We start from the raw sequence: 17,363 nt of genomic DNA, 5'->3' as shown, positions 1-17,363 counted from the left end.
TTTTTTTAGCATTCAAATGCGGATAATTGAAAAATATTAAAATTTAAATATATTTTACTGTGTCTCGTTAATGTTTTGTTGCTTATGCCGCACTTAAACAGCCTTCATACACCATACACTAATTTAGTTTCTTTCTGTGTATGTGTGTCATTTGTTCTTATTTTCAAAGAGGAAATTAATGGTTTTTAATGATCTCTTTATGTAGACATTTTACTTGAAATTTATTAGGCTCTGTGAACTACTGAATTATTTCAAGTGACAATTGGGCCCACTCTAAAAGAATGGACATCCTTGTTTAAAGTTTGAACGGTAAGGGATAGGTGAGGAGTAAATGTCACATTGCGCACCGAGTAAATCCTCATTGTGCATAGACATCGGATCCATAGAAATTTTGCACTTTTTATTGAACCTGTCCTCGGGTTGTCTAGAGGTTGATTCATTAAAATCAAGGCTTTTTTCAAGGGAGGGGTTGGGGGCCTCGAACCCCCTCCCTCCGAAATGTTTGTCCAATTCGTAAAATCGCAATAAAAATACATAAAAACACATTTTGATGTGGATTTTAAGTTTTTGGCACCCCCCCCCTGAAAAAAATTCAGGATAATACCCCGCTTAGAATATTGGTGTCAAACAGCCTGAATGGACAAAACAGATAAGCAGGATGTCCTAAATTATCACGAAGGGATTAGAAACTTCTGATTTTAGGCCAAAGAAGACCTTAAAACTTTGAATTTTCTTATGCGAAGTGGCTGATGTGTAATGTTTAAATATTTTGGGATGGACAAGGCAGACATTCTAAATTAGGAATGCAAAAAAACTTAAAACTCCAAGCTTTTGCATGAAGCCGCTGCAGTAGCAGCTTTAAACATTGTAATATTGACAAGGTGTTATTGACAAGTAACATTGACAAGGTGTTATTGCCAGTGTGTCCTTGTCATGTGGCATAATATTGTATCCAGTTTGTGGAAGTAGTGTTGGAATCTGTCAATTTATTTAATCAGTAGATTCACGGCAACGAAACACTTTAACATAGTTTCCTCCGTAAGACTCTATGGCCAGGAAAAAGAAATAGGGGAAAAACAAAAATGAAAAATAAATACATAAAAAACATTTGCAATGGTTCCCAAGTTTAAGAGGCTAGAAAATTAAAACAAAAAAACAAATCCCCTTAAAAGCCAAAACCGATCATTAGACAAATTTTATGGAATAAAATTTTTGTTAATTAATGACGTTTTTAATTTATGTTTGCTTGCATGTGATGTGGTAATAATGTTTTTTTTTTATGTTAGATGTGGAGGAAGGAGGCACTGGAGCTATGTTAGAAGATGGTTATCAAGAGGAAACACTACCAGAAAGTAAAGAAGAGTCACCCAGTATTCATGAAAAGTCGCCTTCTATCAAAGATGAGACTGAACGACCTTCCATGAAATCAGGGGTAAAAATTTTTTCATTTACGTCTGTCTTCCTTTTGGTTAAATTTTTTGACGTGTTAAATGCCCAATTTATTAAGCATGACCTTTTTTTATTTAGTGCAAATTTATTTTTACAACCAAAAAAGATTTCTAACAGAGTTCCTTTTAAACAAATAGTAAAATAATGCTAAATTTAAATGTAAAATATTTTATTATTAGAACAATTTATTAACAAATACTAAAGCTGTTTGAAAATGATTAGTAAAAAGAATTCCTTTTTAATATGATTTTAACGGAGCTTATAATTCATCAAGCGTTTGTACCGTGTGTTTTATAAAGCTATTGATTTTTTTTAGGTTAGTTTTTTTTTGCTTTATGTGCACAGCTAAGTATTTGCTTAAACATATGTAAAATTGTACAATACAAAAACTCATTATAGTTAAAAAATACGCTACTCTGCAATCTGAAGTAGCTAATGTTTATTAGGTGTCGGTTAATATCATGTTTTCTGTAACATTTAAGACATTTTTGTAGTGCGTGAGCCTTCTGGGAGGAGGGACTACAGCTGTATTCCCTCCCCCATGGATACGCCACTGGTGCAATAATTATTCTATTCTTAGTGTTTTGAATTAATTATGTTGGTATATCTGTTTCTTATTTTCTATTCTGTCTTTTTGGTTTCTACCTGAACCAAAGAGCCAGGGAGCTATAAATATTTGCATATATAAATAGATAGCACATCGTTTGCTCTTGTTTATATTTTTTTTTCTTTTTTTGTGGGAAGTCTTGTTCCAGTCAGGAACATACCCTGAAATTCGGTTTTGTAAGGTCTATGTCTCCAAAAAAATGTTGAATGAGTGGGGTAATGTCACTTTCTTTTGCATACCTTTCGCGTCTATTTATGGAAATTTTGACAAGAATAGTAATTAAAGTTGCAAAATTAGTATTTTGAGCCAATTAAAATTTGACTTATTGGAGAGTATCGAGTTTCTTGCAGCAATTAGGAACATTTTTTAAACCTCTTTCTAGGGAATACTACCTTTAAGGGGAAACTGTGAATATATGATGATGGAGGACGAGCTTAGCTATGTTGGCCTCAGGCGGCTTAGTACTGCGATAACTTGTGAGTACTAATAGTAGCAGCTGCTGAATATTTCTCGGTTATGAGTTGAAAATAGCTGGGTAGATTATTGGCCCAGGAACATTCATGAGTACAGGGAGAGAATTTACAATTTTTAAAGTAATTTTCATGGTCTACAATAACCTTGAATGGGAATTTTTTTGTAAATGTAGCAAATTCTATTACAAATCTGAATTTTAAGTATGGAAAAGCTTTCGATAAAAAAATCCTCGTAATGTCTTGTACAAGCTTCATGAATGAATGACTCATTTAATTTCCCAAAACACGCAAGTTGTTAAAATAAAAAAAAAGAAAGAAATAAAAAATATACACCAACAAAAATTAATAGAAAAATAAATATACAAGAAAAATAAATACACTAGAAATATGAATACACTTCTATCTCACAAAAAAGCATTCAATAAACAATTTTCATGATTGAGAGTACTCATAAACTGAGACTGACGTTCTTCAATAACAATGAAGGGTTGCGCACACCCAAACTAGACACGAGCCGTCGATTTCTTTTCTCATAAAGGAATGCCGAATAGAAACTTCGCATAACGTCGGCCGATAGCAATTTTCTCCGTTTGACTAAACAGTTCCCAGAAGGGTGTTAATTTGAATAAATAGGGTACAGCAAACGCACGTAAATACCTAGATTTACACGAAACAAGAAGTTTGTACGCACTTCGCAGTTTTCACTCAAAAACTCAGGCAGGAGGGACTTAGCATGCTTTAAGCAAAAACCAATCGGTAGGCCAAAGCAAGAAATACTAGATGAAGGCTTTATAAAATGCGATCGAAGGCGAATATTTTCGGGAGATAAACAACCAGTTGACTTTCCTACTACAACAACTTCACTCTTTTCCGGGCTAAAACTAAGGCTAATTTTTAGAATCATAACTCATCATCACAACTCTCATAACTAATCATGACTTAGAACATGAAAGTTCTCTTCTATATCAGCATAAATCCTACTTAATTTCAGTCCGTCATCTGCATAATCAGCGAATGACGGGTCAAGGCCTCTAAAAATAAAACTAGTTGTAACCTATTTTCTGGGCCTCCACTACACTGTTATTATAAAGAGGTGAGGAAGAGACACCACCCTGTCGAACACCTTTCTACACTCTTATATGAACCCGAGAAAGCACATAACAATTACGAACCAGCACTTGAACACAACATAAACTATACTATAAAATCTTTATATATAGGCACTATTGACCGATTCAGACCAAGAGCCTCAGTATTTAGCAAGGATTGTGGATGTATTCCTAAATCAAGTACTCGAGAAATGGCATTTCCAGCCGTAATCACCTTTTCACCGCTTTCTTCCATTTCTACCATAGCATTTGTAATAACTGTAAGGAAATGTCCGTGGTTATTACCCTTTTTGAAACCAAACTGATAGTCCATTGTCCGCCAAGCTTAGTTTATATCATCAATCAATAGCAGTTCCAACTTGTACAAGGTAGGCGACACAGCTATCGGCCGATATGAACTGTAGCTTTTTTTTCTCCTTCTTGGGAACAGGGGTAAGAATACCCACAAAAAACATGTTGCAAACTGCTCCATAATTAAGAATCATTTGACACAGCAGCTCAAGATGGTGAACTAAAGATTCAGGATCATACACTAGGTGCAGGCCGCATAGCATATCAATTGGGCAAGATTGTTTCTTTTTCATTTCCTTTATATAATAACGGGTATTTGAGGCAGTTATAGAAAAACCTAGGTCACGAGAATTCTCACAAAGAGCCTCATTCAGTTGAGTCGAACAAATTCCTCTAGCAGAGGAGCGGGTGGTGAAAATTCAGTTGTAAAATAATCCGTCCACTGCTTTTCACTTGGTAGTGAAGGTGTTGAGGGGTCATCACCCGCAATTTTTTTTTTCATTTAAAAACTTATAAATTTCATTAGGATTATCGTTTAATCTCTCAGAGAAACTATCAGTTAAATTGGCCTCGTATTTATTCAACACTTAATGAGACGAACCAAAACTTTGATGAGGTAAACGCAGACATATGGTCTGGGTACAAGGATCACCTAGATATACCTGAAAAGATACGAATTCTGAAGAGGTACCGATACGGCTTCCGGACTACACAGGGCATGGGTGATCTCTGAGCTGCAAATGTTCAGCAGAATTCGGTTTTCACTTTGAGGAATATCCAAGTTATTTTGAAGTTGCTGAAAAGACACTTTTGTTTTAGATGGAATATAGTCTAGCATGCACATGTAAATAGCTGTATCGATTTTGCCCCTCTAAGGATGTGTAAAACCCCTCTGTTTGTACTATTAATAGGATTTGGATCCACTTCAAAAGTACAGGTAAGTGAGAAGTGATTGGAAGCGCATATACCACTGTCGACATGGTTCAAATTTAAGGGTCTGATGGAACCTAGCGTTAAAACTAAAACGGCCTCGTTGTAGTTAAATCACCGGCTATTAGGGTAATGCTATATTTGTCACAGGAATCGCGAATAACTTTCACGAGTTTAGAACAAAACGATGTGTATCTTCATTATCACCAATTCGTCTAATCATTATTTTGCTTTTAAATTTTTTAATTCCACTTGTGTTTGTTGTTGTAGGTATCATCTCTTTCAAGTTTTCTGCCAACGACTGAAAGACGATTCTCAAATGTGTCAAATTTGGCTCGAAGTCTAGTCAGTTCAAGCGGTGGCTCTGCTGCTTTTCAAGGGCTACATGCAGCCGGCTCTCTTGAGCTTGGGTACGAATATGTAGATCTTTTTTTTTAGCTTTTTTTTACGAGCTTTAATTTTGAAGAAACTACTACCTGCCAAATTATCCTCCTATTTCATATCCACAGTCAAAAAAGGAAAAATAGTTTATTTTTTTGTCAGAAATATTTAAGCAGTTGGGCTAAATTGATAGTAAATGCATAAAAGTAAACATCAAGGCATACAAACTATTAGTTGAACCCCTAAGTGAAAAGATTTATTAAATTCTGCTGAAATGTACAGGTATTATATGCATTGTTTCACTTGATTCACTTGCATCTAAATGGAATTTCTCATATTTATTTCAGTAACTCTGCCAGCAATGTGAGATATTTCTCAAGCATATTTCAGTAAATTTGTTTCAGCTATTTTAGCAGATTTATTTCACCCATTTCAGCTGATAAAAATAACTATTTTACTTTACCGGAAAGAGGGAGAAACGTAATCCAGATCACTGTAAAGGTCACATAAGTGTATTTTTATGGGAAAATGAAGTTTTTGTCACATACAAGGTTACATAAATGTATTTTCATGGAAGAATGACATTTTTGTTGCATGTAAGGTTACATAAGTGTACTTTCATGGAAAAATGTCGTTTTTGTGAAATATTGCAAGGTTTTTATGACACTTGGTATTAACCGCTGGTTAATTCGGAAAAAAATAGAAAAAATGAAGTATTTTTAACATATAAATGGGTGATGGGATCTTAAAGAAATTTGATCTTTGGAAGGATATCGCGTCTCAGAGCTCTTATTTTAAGTGTCGACCAGATCCGGTGACATTAAGGGGAGTTGGAGGGGGGAACCTAAAATCTTGGAAAACGCTTAGAGTGGAGGGATCGGGATGAAACTTGGTGGAAAAAATAAGCATAAGTCCTAGATACGTGATTGACATAACTGGAATGGATCTGATCTGTTTGGGGGAGTTGGGGGGGGGAGGGTTAGTTCTGAAAAATTAGAAAAAATGAGGTATTTTTAACTTACGAAGGAGTGATCGATCTTCATGAAATTTGAAGTTTGAAAGGATATCATGTCTCACAGCTCTTATTTTAAATTCCGACTGGATCCGGTGACATTGGGAGGAATTGAAGGGGAAGGGAACGTAAAATCTCGGAAAACGTTTAGAGTGGAGGGATCGGGACGAAAATTGGCGGGAAAAATAAGCACAAATCCTAGATACATAATTGACATAACCGGATCGGATCGGCTCTCTCTGAGGGAGTTGGGGGGGGGGTTAATTCTGAAAAATTAGAAAAAATGATGTATTTTTAACTTACGAAGGAGTGATCGAATCTTAATGAAATTTGATGTTTGGAAGGATATCGTGTCTCAGAGCTCTTATTTTAAATCTCGACTAGATCTGGTGACATTGGGGAGAGTTGGGGGGACCTAAAATCTTGGAAAACGCTTAGAGTGGAGGGATCAGGACGAAACTTGGCGGGAAAAAATATGCACAAGTCCTAGATACGTCATTGACATAACCGGAACGGGTCCGCTCTCTTTGTGGGAGTTGGGGGGGGAGAGGGTTAATTCTAAAAAATTAGAAAAAATGAGGTATTTTTAACGTACGAACGAGTGATTAGATCTTAATGAAATTTGATGTTTGGAAGGTTATTGTGTCTCAGAGCTGTTATTTTAAATACCTACTGGATCCGGTGAGATCTGGGGGGAGTTTGGGGGGGGACCTAAAATTTTGGAAAACGCTTAGAGTGGAGAGATCGGGATGAAACTTGGTGGTAAAAATAATCACAGGTCCTAGATACGTGATTGACATAATTGGAACGGATCCGCCCTATTGGGGGTAGTGTATTTTTAACTTACGAAGGAGTGATCGATCTTTATGAAATTTGAAGTTTGGAAGGATATCGTGTCTCAAAGCTCTTATTTTAAATCCTGACCGGAAAAAATAGGGAAAATGAGGTATTTATAACTTACGAACGGTGATCAGATCCTAAGGAAAAAATAGGGGAAATGAGGTATTTGTAACTTACGAACGGGTGATCAGATCCTAAGGAAATTTGATATCTAGAAGCATCTTGTGATGTAGAGTTCTTATTTTAAATTCTGACCAGATCCGGTGACATAGAAGGGAGTTGGAGGGGGGAACTGGAATTCTTGGAAAGCGTGAAAATAGAGGTATCTTACGAATGGGTGATCAGATCTTAATGAAATTTGATATATAGAAGAATCTTACGTCTCAGATGCTCCATGTTCAATTCGAATCGGATCCGCGTACACAGAGGGTTGGAGGGGAAAACAGAAATCTTAGAAACCGGAAATCTTGGAAAACGCTTGGAATGGAGAGATCGGGATGAAACTTGATGGGAAGAGTAAGCACAAGTTATAGATATGAGATTGACATAATTGGTACGGATCCGTTCTCTTTGGCGGAGCTGGGGGTTGTTAATTTGTAAAAATTAGAAACATTTATGTATTTTTAACTTAAGAACGGGTGACCGGATCTTAATGAAATTTGATATTCAGAAGGAACTCATGTCTCAAAGCTCTTATTTTAAATCCCGACCAGATCTGTTGACATTGGAGGGAGTTGGAGGGGGAAAACGCAAATTTTGGAAAACACTTATAAATGTCGTAGATATGTAATTGACGTAACCGGACTGGATCCGCTCTCTTTGGGGAAGTTAGGTGGTGGGGTTCAGTACTTTGACGAGTTTGGTGCTTCTGGACATGCTAGGAGGATGAAAATTGGTAGGCGTTTCAGGGAGCTCCGCAAATTGACTTGATAAAGTCGTTTTCCCCGATTCGACCATCCGGGGGGCTGAAGGGAGAGGAAAAATTGCGGTATTTTTAACTTACGAGTGGGTGCTCGGATCTTAATGAATTTTGATGTTTAGAAGGACCTCGTGACTTAGAGGTATTATTTTAAATCCTAACTGTCATTAAGCCTCTGATGTTCCTTTTAAAGCAATCTATTGATTCTTAGAATTTTGCTAGAGCTCATACCATATGAGCTCTTGGCTCTTGGCTCTTCCGACCTCGTCACAAGTTCCATGTGAGCTCTTATCTCTTATTAGATAGCAAATGCTTATTTTTAAGCATTTCTATACGGTACAAAAAAAGCCAATGAAAATGGAAATAAATGGAAAATGGCCGATTGGGACAAAGAGTTTCTTGGTTTGACTGCGAAGCCGACATTTTACTTGTATTCTGTTACTTTTCAGGAATTTTTAGCAAGTACAATGAAATTTCAATTGAATCTAAAAAATTTTACCCGATGAAAGTAATATTGGCTTTAATATTGGCAACCGTTGATCTGATCTGATCAAGGTTCTACTCGGGTGGTCAATGACATATTTATCAATCCAGTTTGAGATTCACGCTTCCCGTGAAAACCATGGAGGATTAGATCCTTATCATCTTCCACAATAAACTGGAGTTGGCTGACTAGGGGAAAAATAGGGCAAAACGAAAGTGTTGCGTGCTCCTACTACAACAAACTAGGCTCGTTCATAAAGACATTTTTACTCCTATTGGTTATTAATCTTTGGACTGTTTCACTTTTAGCATTGGCTGCCATAACATTTGCCCTAAGCGAGGAAGCCAAATTTTGCAAATAACAGTTCGTTTATCTACAATCAGTAACATTGACTCGACTACAATCAACAGCAACACTGACTCGACCACAATCAACAGCAACACTGACTCGACCACAATCAACAGCAACACTGACTCGACCACAATCAACAGCAACACTGACTTGACCACAATCAACAGCAACACTGACTCGACCACAATCAACAGTAACACTGACTCGACCACAATCAACAGCAACACTGAGTCGACCACAATCGATAGCAACACTGACCTCACTGACTCGGAAACGGATATTGCACATTCAAATCCTTTCACACCGTGGCTCACAACTAATAGTAGTTTCAAAGTGCCATTCCATAATTTAAGCTACTTAAAGTAAGAATGGGTCTATAATTAGTCAGCTAAAATAATCCACCAATCAGAAACAAGGTTTCTGATTGTAAATTAGATCTGATTTTAAGTAAATTAGTTTGGTAGAACTACATCTTAGCCAGTTTGAAACCATGGTACTCATGATAAATATTTGACTGTCTGCTATACTATTGAATAGAAACTCGGGAAGCAATAACGCAACTATCTGCAATATAGTTAAACAACCTTCTACAATATAATATAATCAGGTTCAATGCAAAGTCAAGATTTTTTTTTTTTATGTCTTTCTTTACTTTTGCCACCGTTTTCTTGGTTTCACTTTTTTGGGGTTTTTCTGGATTTTCTTCAGTTTTTTGCTGATCCACTATTTGTATGATTTTGTATTACGAAAAAAAGTATCATTGTAACGGGTAATTCAGAAAACGCTGTGTAACTTCATATGGTATTTAACTTGAAATTAGTATTGGATTTTTCAAACTACTGTAAAATCACTGGCGAGGGCTGTTAATATTTGATTTTTTCTGTGTTTTTAGGTACATATTGGAGGAATCTCCTTTAAGGCGTCCTAAAGGACGTAAACAGACAGTTAGACGAACACAAAGTGCTGTAGTAACATCACCTGGTATGGGGTCTTATGAGCCTCCCCCTTCACATATCGTCAGTTTAGATCCAATTGGTCGAAGTGATTTTCTGCGCCCTTCAAATGTTCGACATCAAACTAGCTCAATTATTAATACAATAAGTGAAAAAGCTGAAGGGGGAAGCTGCGTTGAAAAAAGCAGCGAGAAAGAAATACGAGAAGAGAATAGCAATGGAAGGAAAAGTATGGAAAGGACTCGTAAATCTCCTTCAACTTCGAGTAAAAGTCTTGACAAGCCTCTACAAGTGACATTTGCTTCTGATTTTACGGTTGTACCGATTAATATTGACATTGAATCAAACGGCTGTGATACTAACGTTCCTTCAACCTCAGGAAAAAACAAGGACCATGAAGGTCCTGACAAGTTAAAAATGGGTAATTTTATATTTGTCTATTTGATTATAATCATAATTGAACATGTTCAGTCCTCAAGGGACGTGATGGGAAAAATGGCTAACTTTCAGTGTCGTAATTTTTTAATTCCTCAGGAAAAGGAAGATTCTCACGACCAGATTCGGTTGAGGATTTTATAACAGACTTTCATTTTCCCTCTTCTTAGGTGTCTTTGAATTAAATAGTTTCTAGAATGATATTTTTTTCTTTGAACCTGAGAATATTGATTCATTAGAATAGGATTTAATCTCATTTTCGGCTAATACCTTAAATTAGGTATACTTTTTTTCAGACCACACTGCCTTTCTATGACGAACAAACAAATTTTCAAATGGGGATAAGTCCATTTACTCAGTAAGTGAAAACAGGTACAAATGTCTAAAAGCACATGTTTCCCGTCTAAATAAGTGGACTAATCCTCATTTGAACGTTTATTTGTTCGTCATAGATTTTTTTTACCTGTTTTCACTATCTAAATAAATGGACTTATCCCAATTTGAATGTTTATTTGTTAGGATTTGATCTCTAGGGAGTAGTACGCAAGATTGCGATGTAATACACTATAAGGACAAGAAACAGTCTTTCTTTTGCTTTAATTTGGTACCATCTATGTTCTTTTACTCCATGCATAGGTTGTGCTTATACGCAAATACATATGTTTTATAAGTATCCAAGGAAATCATTTCGAACTCATTTTGAAATGATTTTGTGATTCTCTCTCCCCCAAGTAAGTCTTGTTAGTAGAGATGATATCTGCCGACTTGGAGTAGGAGAAAGAACCAGTTTGGACCTTTTTCAAGACTTAAAGGCTCAGAAATTGATGAGGTTAGACCTAGTTCTTGCAGAAATGTCAATTAAAAACTAAAAAGTTTTAGAAAGAGATTTAACGTCCATTTGGGCATTATTTAGCCTTTTGTGTATTTGCATTGGTCTCTTTATTTGTAGTGGTTCTTTTCCTGTTTTTCAATTTGTTCTGTTTCTGCTCGTTAAAGATCTTCTTTGGTTGCTCTATTTTTATCCTGCCGCTCCGACTTTTTTCCATCTCTCTCTCTCCTTCTCCCTCTTTATTTTCATCTCCCTCTCTCTCCCTCCCTCTCTCTTTCTCTCAATCATACTCTCCCTCTATTCCGCTCTCTTGCTTACTCTCCCTTTCTCTTTGTCTCTCTCCAAATCTTACTTTTGGGGGTTTCTTTACTGTATCTAAAACTTTCAGGGGAACCACCACCTGTAGAGATCACTGTTCGTGAAGAAGGTCACGGTGATGATCATGAATCGAAGAGATGGAGTATGTCCAGCTTCATGGGTCTCAGCAGGCTATTTAGACAGGGTGATAGCTCTGAAGACCTGTCTTTTTCGTATCAAGGTTTGTCATGTTTATTACTCAATAACTTAGTGTCGGGAATAGCACCTGAAGAGTTTTTTCAATTCCCTAATAATCATTTTTATTTATTGATGGTAATTTAGCCTTAATGGATGATATTAATGTCTGCAACTAATCTAACTAGTGTCAGTTTTCACTGATTTCAGGTCTATTTTTGGAATTTGTCAGTCGGCCACATTTTGTGCTTAATCTTTTTTAACAGTTTTTCTTTGGTGAATCTCTATGCTAAATTTTAAAATATAGCCATAACTATTTTGGTGACCAGAGTTTTCGGAACAAGTCTTTTCCCTGTCCCCCGAAAATTTTCAGGCGAAATTTTAGGTTTTTAGAACAGATTTTCATTTATTCTATTCTGACTTCTTAATTTAGCCTCTGCAAAATTATTAATTACTAGCTGTTGGTGTGGCGCGAAGCGCCACACCAACACCTAGTTAGTGGGGGCACTTTGCCCACCAAGCCCCCCCCCCCTCGACGCGCGTAAGTCGCTACGCGCCATTGTAGTTACGCGCAATTGTAGTTGTGTCGCTGTGTCCCACCTGGGAATATATATATATATATATATATATATATATATATATATATATATATATATATATATATATATATATATATATATATATATATATACATACATTTAACTACGTAAAACTTGCCAATATAAAACATTCTTCGCTGTCACATTGTCTGTGCATATAAATAGATTGTCAGGTTTACCGACTCTTGAACATTCAACATATAATTGACCATGGAAAAACAATCCGTATTTAGATCTATACCGCATTTTTCTAATGATTGCCCTTGAGTTTTGTTGATGGTGATTGCTAATCGAATATTCCCTGTGTCCCCGTCGTCATTTATGTATCCCCCCTGTGCCCTTCCGGCGTCCCCGTTGTAGTTGTGTCCCTGTGTCCTGGTTGTCATTTATATTCCCTGTGTCACGGTCGTCATTTTTGTCCCGGTGTCTCGGTCTGTAATTTCTCTTTGAGTGTCCGGGTCGTCATTTATATACCCTGTGTCCCGATCGTCATTTGTGTCCCGGTGTCCCGGTCTTCAATTTCTCTTTGAGTGTCCCGGTCGTCGTTTATATTCCTTGTGTCCCGGTGTCACAGTCTGTAACGTTATAAAGTCTTCAATGGCTCTGGTGGTGCAGCCAGTTGAGGAAGTTTAACTTTTCCTGAGGCGCAACACATTCCCTTTGTTTCTCCATTATATTCCAAGGCCTTGCAATAGGGAAAAAATTTAGAAATAGTCCCTATTTGAACACATCTACTCAAGCTATAATCATCGACTGGGCTGTACCTGAATGCCAGGCGATAATTTTGACGTTGCTCTTGTGATTCCTCGGCACGCTTTCTTTTGGCATTATCTCTTTGAGCCGGAAGCCTGTTTTCACGTTGTTCTTGTGATTCCTCGGCACGCATTCTTTTGGCATTATCTCTTTGAGCCGCCAGCCTGTTTTCACCTTGTTCTTGTTACTCCTCGGCATGATTTTTTTCGGTAATTTCTCTTTGAGCCTCAAGCCTGTTTTCACGTTGTTCTTGTGATTCCTCGGCACGATTTTTTGGTAATTTCTCTTTGAGACGCAACCCTGTTTTCACGTTGTTTTTGTGATTCCTCGGCATGTTTTCTTTTCTTACTGTCTCTTTTAGCCGCAAGCCTTTTGGCATTAACTCTTTGAGCCGCTTCCTCGGCTGTTTCTTCTGCCATTATAGGATTTATACTAAAATTTCTCTTTGAATTAACTCTTTGAGCAGCTTCCTCGGCTGTTTCTTCTGCCGTTGTAGGATTTATACTGTAATTTCTCTTTGAATCGCCCCCTTATATACTTATAATGACGTCATATACAAAGCCTTATATACTTATAATGACGTCATATGTGGACAAACACACGAACATACAACTTATTTTTATACATAAAACTAGTTGGTGGGGGCGCTTCGACCCCCCCCCCCCCCAAGCTATGTATTTTACTATGTAGTTTAGCAGGGATTTCAACTTTTGCCGGAAGACACGGGCCGTAATATCATGTGTATGAACTGCTGATTGTCCTTGAAGTAAAAGCTGCTGTATCTCGTCCCAAGATTGATTACATGTAAATGTAATAAATAAATCTGGACGACCAGAGACGAACATACGCAATAGCATCTTGAGCATATTCATGCATATGACGGGGACTGACAGCATATGACGAAGGTAAAATCGTTAATCTTCCAACGTTAGTGGTATTACCATCATTTACAACTGCATCTTGCAAATGAATATATTGTTCAGACCGGAGCTTGGTCTGATTCAGACGGATAAATAGCAAACGTTCTGATTCAATCTTTGCATACACATCTACGATGTATTGGTGAAACAATTGTCGGCATTTTAAAATATAATTATCTTCATTGTGACGAATCAGTTGTCTATAGGAATAGTAATTCATTGCGCTGCATTTCTTATCCGTTTGTTTGTTAGTGGATTGATTTATCAATTTATTATTAAAGTGATAGCTTTCGGCTCCATCCCAAAAAATGATAGGATACTGTAGGGTATCGTAGCATCGATGAGTTTCAGCTATTCTTACCAACTGAGCGTTTCGCTTATTAAGAATAATATCTCGAGGTAAAAACTGATCACCGACCATAACGATTGCCGCTTCGTCGATAGTTGGAACATTGTATCTACGCACATGTTGGCCAGTAGGCGTTTTTTCAGCGGAAATATCAATTTTATGCGTATCAGTAGGCATCAAATCACGCTGTTCCTGTGATTCCTCGGCACGCTTTCTTTTTTACTTTTTCTATTAGCCGCAAGCCTTTTGGCATTAACTCTTTGAGCAGCTTCCTCGGCTGTTTTTTCTGCCATTGTAGGATTTATTCTAAAATTTCTCTTTCAATTAACTCTTTGAGCAGCTTCCTCGGCTGTTTCTTCTGTCATTGTAAGATTTATGCTAAAATATCTATTTGAATCGCCCTCTTATATACTTAAAATGAAGTCATATACAAAGCCTTTGACGTCATATACAAAGCCTTAGACGCCATATGCAAAGCTTTATATACTTATAATAACGTCATATGCGGACAAACACACAAACATACTTATAATTACGTTATATGTGGACAAACACACAAACATGAACAAACACACAAACATACAACTTATTTTTATATATATAGATATAGATCTTGTCTCCGGTGATTGCTTTTGGGAAAAATGAAAATTTCGTATTCGATTTGCTTATCTTGTATCTAACTGCGCCGTCTACTTTATTTAATAGAAACATAATTTTAGAAATAACAAAATGATTATAAACCCCGACATCTCTAGGTTCGTCAATTATCATGAAACCCAGAATTTACATCCAGAGCAACAGTTTCGAGGGACAGTCGTAGGTCTTCCTCCTTGTCCACCTTCAAACTAATTGCTGTGTTATCCGCAAACAATATTGGTAATTCTTCTTGTCTAGGCATGTAATTTAGAAGACCATTTATATATAAAAAAAGTATTCGCCCCAATACAAACCATTAAGGTACCCCTATATTTTCTAGCGAAAAAATACGAAATGATTCCTCAACACCATGGACTTTCATACTTCTTTCAGATAAATACGATTTCACTAAATCAAGAGATTTTCCACTAATTCCTATTTTTCAACTTAAAGAAGAATTGCATGGTCTATGGTATCAAACGCCTTTTTGTATGTAAAAAAAATATAGTTACCGCCTGATAATTATCATCCATAGGGTTGGATAAGAAATGATATAAAGTAGCTACTGCTTGCTCAGTTGACCTACCACTCAAGAAACCAACCACCCAAACCACTCAAGAAACCAACCACCCAAACCACTCAAGAAACCAACCACCCAAATCACTCAAGAAACCAACCACCCAAACCACTCAAGAAACCAACCACCCAAACCACTCAAGAAATCAACCACCTAAACCACTCAAGAAACCAAACTTATTGGGAGAAGAAAAAATATTTTTCATCGAAAATTAAGTAAACCTACTCTGCTATTTTTTTTAAAAAACCTTAGAAACAGGTGATAAAATTGTAATAGACCTATAATTGTTTGAATTGTCTTTGTCACGTTTTTAAATAAGGGTAAAACCTTAGCTTCTTTAAGATTGACTTGAGAAACCGCATTTCTTATGCAAGAATTAAAAATATAACAGTGACTGAGAAATTACAGCAGAAGTAAACAGAGAAGTCGCCATACCATTACATCCTGTCGAAAATCCATTTTGAAACTGCTAGCAGCTTTTTGGTACTCCAAGAATTTGAAAGGGTACATAAATATAGTCCTATCTACTTTATTTGTTAAATTTTTCTATGATCGTATGTTCCATTATACATTTGATCTCTCTCATCCTATATTTGAGCTCCTTTATCAATTGTAATGTGAGATGGAATTTTTCTTATTTTAATCTTAATTTTTTCATTTATTATTTTCCATGTTTTCCAAGGTAAATCACATTTACCGAAATTCATTTTGATTTTTATAGATCGCCATAGTTTTATGACGTTTTTGAATATTTCTTACTTTTATGCGTTAATATTTGGAAGTTTACTAAAAAAAAGGCAGGAAAAATTTGCGCCTACCCTTGAGATAATTTTGTGTCACAGTTAACCCCAACATTATGTCCCAGTTAGCTGTCCAAGATAACTTGGACAAAATTACTGACTCGAGAATTTTGCAAGTTTCAAAAAAAGAAATTTGCTAAAAAATGGTAAAAATTGCACGTGAAACTAGAATGCTCAGGTTGTCGGTTTGTCTTTAAGGTGTCTGGATAGCTTTATCAGGACTCAAGCTATACTACCCAAAAGAAGATTTTTTGTTCCAGGTACAGCTGGTCTCCGTTTCCCCCCTTTATCGAAAATCAGGCAACTTTTCTCAGGCTTGTAGCCTTTGATGGGTGATATTAAACTGAATTAAAATTATATATTTGGAATCAGCATAATAAGTAATAATCTAATTCTTTTTTATATCTTTTGGTATCCGTTATTATGTTTTTCAGAGATTCGGTCGTCGCTCCCTACTTACAGTTCCTTACCAAAAACTGTTTGAATATTTAGTTTCAAGGATTAGGACAAGGCCAATGGAAAGATAGCTTAATATTGGATACTGTTTAAAAATTAACAGTGGCATTCCACAATAAGGGATAATACCCTTGACCTGACCAATTACGTCATCTCTTTGTAACCAAGCCTGTCCAGGATCGTAAATTTCTCCAGTAAAGTCATCGCGTTTATTATTGTCGCCTTTTGTCAAAAATTTTGTAGTACCATTTTCCCTTTCATGGACACTTATAACCCTATGTACAATAGGAGAATCATTCCCTTTGATTTCGAAAGCTACTATTTCACCTACTCTTATTTGTTCTTCATGATTTGATAAGAAGAGTATATCACCACGATGGATAGTTGGCTCCATACTTCCAGTTGCAACAACACTAAATAGGCTTTTACAATTGGTGACTACCATCAATCCTTTATAGCTCATCAAGACAATTGACAATTCCATTAAAAGAACTATTGTTTTATTCAACATGTGTCTCACTTCCATGATTTAAATTCCTTCTCTTCCTTTTTAGTGCTCTTGTTTTTGATCCAATTATACTCAATAACAGATAAAAGACAAATGGGCTTACTTCTAGGAGATACATTTTAGAGCATGATCAAATGGGTAAATAATTGATATATTTCGAGAGACAAAAAAAAAGTGCACTTAGAAAAAAGGAAATAATAGGGTCGCACA

The 17,363-nt window shown here is 36.3% G+C and overlaps 1 protein-coding gene across 2 annotated transcripts in view; it reads left to right on the top strand.

The window, feature by feature from the left end:
- The window catches only part of LOC136028933 (pecanex-like protein 1), a gene marked incomplete at its 3' end in the record, with an annotated part of 90,201 nt that overhangs the window by 27,389 nt on the left and 45,449 nt on the right, over positions 1-17,363 (top strand). For both annotated transcript variants that reach the window (XM_065706913.1, XM_065706914.1), the window contains 4 exon segments: positions 1,287-1,432; positions 5,130-5,269; positions 9,739-10,220; positions 11,452-11,601. In XM_065706913.1, the coding sequence (XP_065562985.1) occupies positions 1,287-1,432; positions 5,130-5,269; positions 9,739-10,220; positions 11,452-11,601 (918 nt within the window).

The sequence above is a fragment of the Artemia franciscana genome, chromosome 7 (assembly GCF_032884065.1).
Source record: "Artemia franciscana chromosome 7, ASM3288406v1, whole genome shotgun sequence".
Lineage (NCBI taxonomy): Eukaryota > Metazoa > Arthropoda > Branchiopoda > Anostraca > Artemiidae > Artemia > Artemia franciscana.
Note: the sequence above shows the minus strand (reverse complement) of the source record. Positions and strands in the feature narration are given on the sequence as shown.